Source organism: Talpa occidentalis, unplaced genomic scaffold (genome assembly GCF_014898055.3).
Source record: "Talpa occidentalis isolate TD23 unplaced genomic scaffold, MPIMG_talOcc4v2.1 talOcc4.8, whole genome shotgun sequence".
Lineage (NCBI taxonomy): Eukaryota > Metazoa > Chordata > Mammalia > Eulipotyphla > Talpidae > Talpa > Talpa occidentalis.
In genome coordinates this window covers 22823833-22830010 of record NW_023605194.1, presented here as the reverse complement: position 1 = coordinate 22830010, position 6178 = coordinate 22823833, and the positions used below count along the sequence as shown (strand labels likewise).

Below are 6178 nucleotides of genomic sequence, written 5' to 3'. Positions count from 1 at the left end.
GTTGGCATGTTGATTTGGAGCATGGACACAGAAAGGGAGTGGAAAACCAGGGAACTGGAAGTCTGTTGGGGCCAGGTTGTGAAATATGTCACATGGAAAAAGAGCTAGAACCCAATTCTGTTGTCAGTGGGGGAAGGTGTGTCATTAACAATCAGGTCTGTGTTTTAGGAAGAAGCCACTGTGCATAAAGTTTCGATCAGAAGGGGAGAGAAAAGGGGCCGTTAACACCACGAGGCTTCATTTTTCTCCCTAGCAAATTGAGGGAAATAAATGTCTATGTTCTGGGATTGTTTTGAGGCTTAAATGAGAATGCATGTAAAGCAGGATAATAACAGCAAAGCATGTCAGGCTCCATGACAGGCCCCTTTGTCGCATAGTTGGCACATGGGCTTTCGCTGTGACTTAGTCCTGGCTTTGTCTTGCTTGTGCCGGGTAGCAGATTTTAAATCCAGGCGAGACTAGGTGGTCAGGAGGGCTGCCTAAGAGATGGGACTGATAGGCCTTTACTCCGTGGCTGTGGGAGGCGCAGCGGGGTTTTCTGGTGGGTAGTGGTCCTTTTCTCTCAGATAGAGAACTTGCATGGGTCAGAGAAAGTCCTGAGTCTGGCTTTGGACAGAGTAAGTTTGAGGTGAGCACTGGCAGCGCATTTGGATGTCCAGGTGAGGACAGACGCCAGTTCAAGATCAGCATTGCTTTTCATCAGTGCCAGGGAAGGGCCAGGAGGCCGGGGCAGGAGGTGGCATAGCAGCCGGGAGAAAGAAAGGGGCCCAGAGGCTGGAAAAGGGCTCCAGAGGACAGCTTCCCTCCCTGACGCTGGATAGGGGCCAGGAGGCAGAGCGGACAGGGGGCGCCCATATGTGACAAGCCTCGCCCAACTGGACAGAACGGAAGGGCGGCGGCAGACGGGGGGTGGGGGTGCGGGGGGTAGGGTGGGGTGGGGTGGGGGGTGCGGTGCCCTCCGCCCTGCCCAGGGGGGGAAGGAATCCGAGCCGTGAGTGTGGCGCCCGCGTGGTGAGCTAGACGGGAGGGGGGCGCCGGGGTGGCGAGCTAGACGGAAAGAGACAGGGCAGGAAGCCTGGAGGAGCGAGTGGGGGTGGAGACCGACGAGGGGAAGGCTCGGGGAGGGCAGGAGGGGTGGAGAGAGGGAGAGAGAGAGAGAGAGGAGGGCTGGAGGAGGAGGAGGGAAGGAAGGGTGGGGGCCCGGGAGAGGAAGAAGCCTAGAAGGGGAGCGAGCAGGCCTCCGCGGGCGCAGAAGGCACGTCGGCCGGGCCTCCCCCGCGAGCCAGGCGTCGCCATTCCGCTGCTCGGGACGCCGCCGGCGCCGCCACCCCGCCCGGGGCCATGCTCCCGCCGCCCCCGCGCCAGCCGCCGCCCCCGGCGCGCGCGGCCCGCGGAGCCGTGCGCCTGCAGCGGGCCTTCCTGCGCGGGCCGCTGGGCGTGCTGCGGCTGCTGCAGCTGCTGGCCGGCGCCGCCTTCTGGATCACCATCGCCACCAGCAGGTACCAGGGCCCCGTGCACTTCGCGCTCTTCGTGTCGGTGCTCTTCTGGCTGCTGACCCTGGGCCTCTACTTCCTCACGCTGCTGGGCAAACACGAGCTGGTGCCCGTGCTGGGCTCGCGCTGGCTCGTGGTCAACGTGGCACACGACCTGCTGGCGGCCGCGCTCTACGGCGCCGCGACGGCCATCATGATCGACCAGACGCAGCGCCACAGCTACTGCAACCTCAAGGACTACCAGATGTCCTGCGCCTACCGCGCCTTCCTGGCGTCCGCCGTGTGCGGCGGGCTCTGCCTCGGCCTCTACCTGCTCTCGGCGCTCTACGGCTGCTGCCGCCGCTGCCAGGGCGAGCAGGAGGTGGTGTGAGGCGCTCGCGCCGCGGGGCGGGGGGCCCTTGGCAGACCCGCGCCCCCGCCCTGCCCGCCGCCCCCGCCCCGCGCCCCGCGCGCCCTGGCGCCCGCCCCGCGCCCGGTGTCCCCTCCGCGCCCAGGAGCGCGACGCCGGGTGCCCGCCCGACGGCTGCGCCGCCGCCCGGAATCTGGGCCGTTGCCTGCAACGCGACGTCTCCAGGGACCTGGGCAGGGCTGCATCCGCCCGGCGGACACGCACTCTCCGCTGGCCGCCCAGAGGGAGGCCCTCCCGGAGCCCCGGCCCCCTCCTGGCTGAGCGCCAGGCGCGCCCTGGCGCAGCGCACGTCGGGGGAGGCTCCCGAATTGGAGCCCGTGGAACCGCAGCTTCTCCGCCCCGCGGCCGCATGAGCAGCCCCTTTCCCTGGCCCCTCTTCCAGCCTCGGGTGCTGTAAGGGGCAGGCTGGCCGGCAGCCGAGGGCGGAGCTGGGACAGGCCACCACTGGTCCCGGGATGAGGTCCGATTTAGCTTGGGATGGTGCGGGCATGCTTAGGCGATCCTTCCCAGCCCATCCCTCACTGCTTTGATGTCCCGGGGTAGGGCTTATAGCTAGAGGAGGGATGAATAGGATGGGCCCGCGGGCTGTACCGCACCTTTGGCGTCTTCCCTCGCCTCTGCCTGCCCCGCCTCTGCCCTCGAGGCTCACCTGGGCCAGGTCCAAACGCAGACTGGCCTTGCTTTTCCAGCCTTCCTCACAGATTTCTATTCCACCTTGCCTCCCAGTGCCTTTTTGCATTAGGAAATCCCACACCACCGTCACGGAATGTTAGGGTGAGGCCCCCGTCCCCCCGCTTTTTTATGTGTGTGTGTGTATATATATATATATATATATATAAACGGAGATCCAGGGTTTGCTCTAGGGAATAGCCAGAATAAGATCAGCACCCTCTCTACTCTCCAGCTTCCCACGCTGAGCTGTTTACATTCAACCAGTGGGTGTTCCCAGGAATCCTGGCAACTACCCACCAAAAGAGGGTTTCAAGACCAAATGGGTCTGTCAAAGGTGCTGTCTACCTTTCTTGGAGATTCAGGGTGCACATTAGCCCATCAAAGACTCTGAGACGTAAGCAGCGCTGGCTGTCTCTGGGCCTGGACCAGTTTTTCCCACCTGAGGTTCCCAGTGTGCAGCTGTCATTCCCAAGGGGCCGAACAGAACGCCTGTAGTCTGCGTGGGGAGTTGGGAGCACCTCCTTTTCCAGGGAATTTCTACAGCAAAGGAGGGAGCAGGTAGTTACCGCTGGCAAGTCAGTGAGAGACCTGGGAACTGGTGTATCTGAACACTCCTTTGCATTGCTTGGGAAATGAAGTTTCCTGGTCCTGAGGAAGTCATCTACAAGAGATCCTAGCATTGACTGAGCACCTGGTGGGAGTCATCAAAGAGAGAAGAAAACGCTGGAGCTGCGGTGAACAGCTGGTCCAGCCTCAATAAGGTAAGTCTTGGTTTTCTGGAGGGGCTGCCGACCTTTGAATAAAAAACATAGTGCTCCTTCCTTTTCTAAAAGTGAAGAGGTTTTTATTCAGAGAACAAGTTGGAAGGGTACAATAATAACCACAACTTTTTGGTTAAATCCTTCAAAAGTGTACTCTGAAAAAGTTCAACCCTCTCTGAGTTAGAAACTAGAATAGGGAGGCCAGACTGTTTTTATGAACCTGTTTTTTTTTTTTTTTTAAAGATTTATTTATGCGTATGAGAACTGGGGCAAAAGCCAGAGGTGCAGGGGGTGAGAGGATTCACCATAGAGAGTAGGGAGCAGAACAGGCAGATCAGCTGAAATACACTGCTGAGGGGAGCAGGGGGAGAGACAGGAGAGGTCTGCGTTACCATGTGGGTTGCTGCCTGGCTGGCCGGGATTAAACTCATGCTGCAGTGGCTGGCAATAGCTTGATAGCTCTGTCTTTAACCACTGTGCTACCAGGGAGGCCCTTATGTACCTGCTTTTAAAGCTTAGTGGAGAGGCTAGGTTTCTCTATTATCTGTGAAGCTCTGTGCAGTGTTAAATTTTGCTTTGTCACCATTTTGGTTTGTATCTAGCCCTACTAAGTGCTCAAAGCACTGTGCATATTCATTCTCTCAACGGCCCTGCTGAGGTGGGTTCTCTTATTCCCATGGGCTGTGAGGAGTCACAGAGAGGCTTAGTAACTTGCCAGGCATCTCCCTGGAAATGAGCAGGGGGTTGGGGCAGCAGCTAGGATTTGAACTCTGGCAGTCTGGCCTCTCTGTATAGTATGGGGTCAACACACATTTGATACTGTTAATGTGGCTCTTAGGGTATTTATTTTTAATTGTGATAAAATATACATCACATAAAATTGTCCATCATACAGGTCAGTGACATTCATATTTTTGTGTGACCAGCACCTTCCATCTTTGTAATGTTTAGCATCTTATCAAACAGAAACTCTGTGTCCATTAAAATTGAGGTTATTTTTGTGGTTGTTTTCTTTCCTTTGGGAAATAAATCCTAGAACAGCGAGCCCTTAAGTGTGTCAGCTAGCCTGGGGTTCTGTTGCATGCTAGGGACTGTTCCTTCAGCTTCTAAGACTGCTGCCAGCCCGTGCCTGGGGGTGGGCTTTGCGGAGCTGCTTGGGAGTGCTTTGGAAGCCAAGTGACTTTGGTTCTTCTGTTGCAGGTTTCCATATTGCTGAGGCCATGGAGAGTATCAGAGCTCGTCACACCAACTTCTCCCAGGGCCCACTTCCCCGGCTCTCCACACCGTTCTGACCTGGGCCAGCAGAAGTTTCAGAGATGGGAGAGGGATGAGGGAAGAGAGCAGCTTCCATTCTGTGCCATCCAGTGGAAGAGCCAAGATGGGGGAAGATTCATTTTGCCTCACCACAGAGAAATCCTGATTCTCCTTGGGCTATGACTTGGGCACAAAATTCCAGATAGCTGGAATCCAGTCATGTGCCAAGCAATGAGTTTTAGCTCCAGCTTTTGTTCTTTTTCTATAAGTGGCATCCTTAGCTCAGTCCCAGCCCCCTGAGGACCTCTTTTTAGCCCCCCAGTCCCTAGGACTCTGTGGTCCCAAGACCTCAGGAGAAAAATCTCCCAGGCCTTCGTGGTGCCTTACCATCCAGATGTGCCTGAAACATTCCAGAATTCACTGACCCTCTAGATGCCTTCCCGCTTGGCCTCCAGCTGCTTCTCCAGAAGTGAGGACCTATAAGACTGCCCCACACCCAACTCCTCCTCCCCTGAGAGGCCCTATGCTATGGGAAGGTCCTGGCCTGCAACTTCTGGAGAGTGGAGGCAGTCACCTCAGCCTCCTCTTTGGACACCAGGCATCCATCCAGCCTGAGTACACTGTGGGCTGCTTCCTACTGAAACATCTGGAACCACGTGGCCATTCGAGAGGATTTCTCCAGATCCCACAAAGGCCAACAGAGGATGTGAGTGAGAGTGAGAAGGGAGATAGGGAGAAGGGACCCGTGTGCCTTATTCAGTAGATTAGTTGTGATTACTGATATGCTTTCTGAATAAAGTTTGGTTTATCTGAGTGTGGTGTGTGTGTCTTCTCTGGCCGCCTACGGCGACCCTCCGTGCCAAGTCCCCCAGCCTCCCTCCACTTGCTCCTTATGCTACACTGCCCTCGTGTCAGCCTTCCTGGCTTTTCCTTTCCTTTGGGAGAAAGAGATAAATGAGTTTGCAGATTTCCAATACAGTTAGGGCAGGGGCGCCAGAGGGAAGAGGACTGCCTGTGTCTGGCCAAGGCTGGAGGGAATTCCAGAGCTCATCCCAGCCCTCAATGGGCCCTCTGTTTGGGAAGTTCCAGCAGGAGCGAAGTGGCCGTGGTCATGCAACCAGAGGGTTCTATTCTAGTCTAACCCCTTAGTTGTATAGAAGGGGGAAGGAATCCCAGGGTGGAGTGTCAGAGTGGGCCAGGGGCAGAATGGGGTCTTAGGAGCCCAGGCTCCGGTTCTTTCTGCAAACTGCTGTACCTGCTCTGGTGTTGCCTCCTGGACACACCTCTATCTCATTTCCCCATGTTTCAGCCACAGCCTTCTGATTAGGTGCCCTGGAAAGGCAGCGTTAACAGATTTTCTGGCTTCTCCTGTGACCTCAATAAGCCTGTAGCCAGAAAATGGGATTCTACAGCAGATCTCAGCTCACCTAGAGCAGCTCCAGGTGGGGATCTGATGCTGTGTGTGCCCACTTTCCCAAAGCACCCTCTCCGACAGGCACACGCATGTGAGCACACACCCCATGCCCTCATCTTTGAGGTTTGGTTTGGGATTTCCAGGGTGGTGAGGCCCCTTCTGACTTCTCGCCAAC

The 6178-nt window shown here is 56.7% G+C and overlaps 1 protein-coding gene across 1 annotated transcript; it reads left to right on the top strand.

Moving 5' to 3' along the window:
* Window positions 1–1341: 1341 nt before the first annotated feature.
* Window positions 1342–1876, top strand: MARVELD1 (MARVEL domain containing 1). Its single transcript, XM_037496915.1, has one exon. It carries the CDS (start codon window positions 1342–1344, stop codon window positions 1861–1863), a length of 522 nt encoding a protein of 173 aa, XP_037352812.1. The 3' UTR covers window positions 1864–1876.
* Window positions 1877–6178: the final 4302 nt, after the last annotated feature.

Excerpts from the sequence above, each read along its gene's own strand:
- MARVELD1 (XM_037496915.1), top strand. The coding sequence starts at position 1,342 with ATGCTCCCGCCGCCCCCGCGCCAGCCGCCGCCCCCGGCGCGCGCGGCC.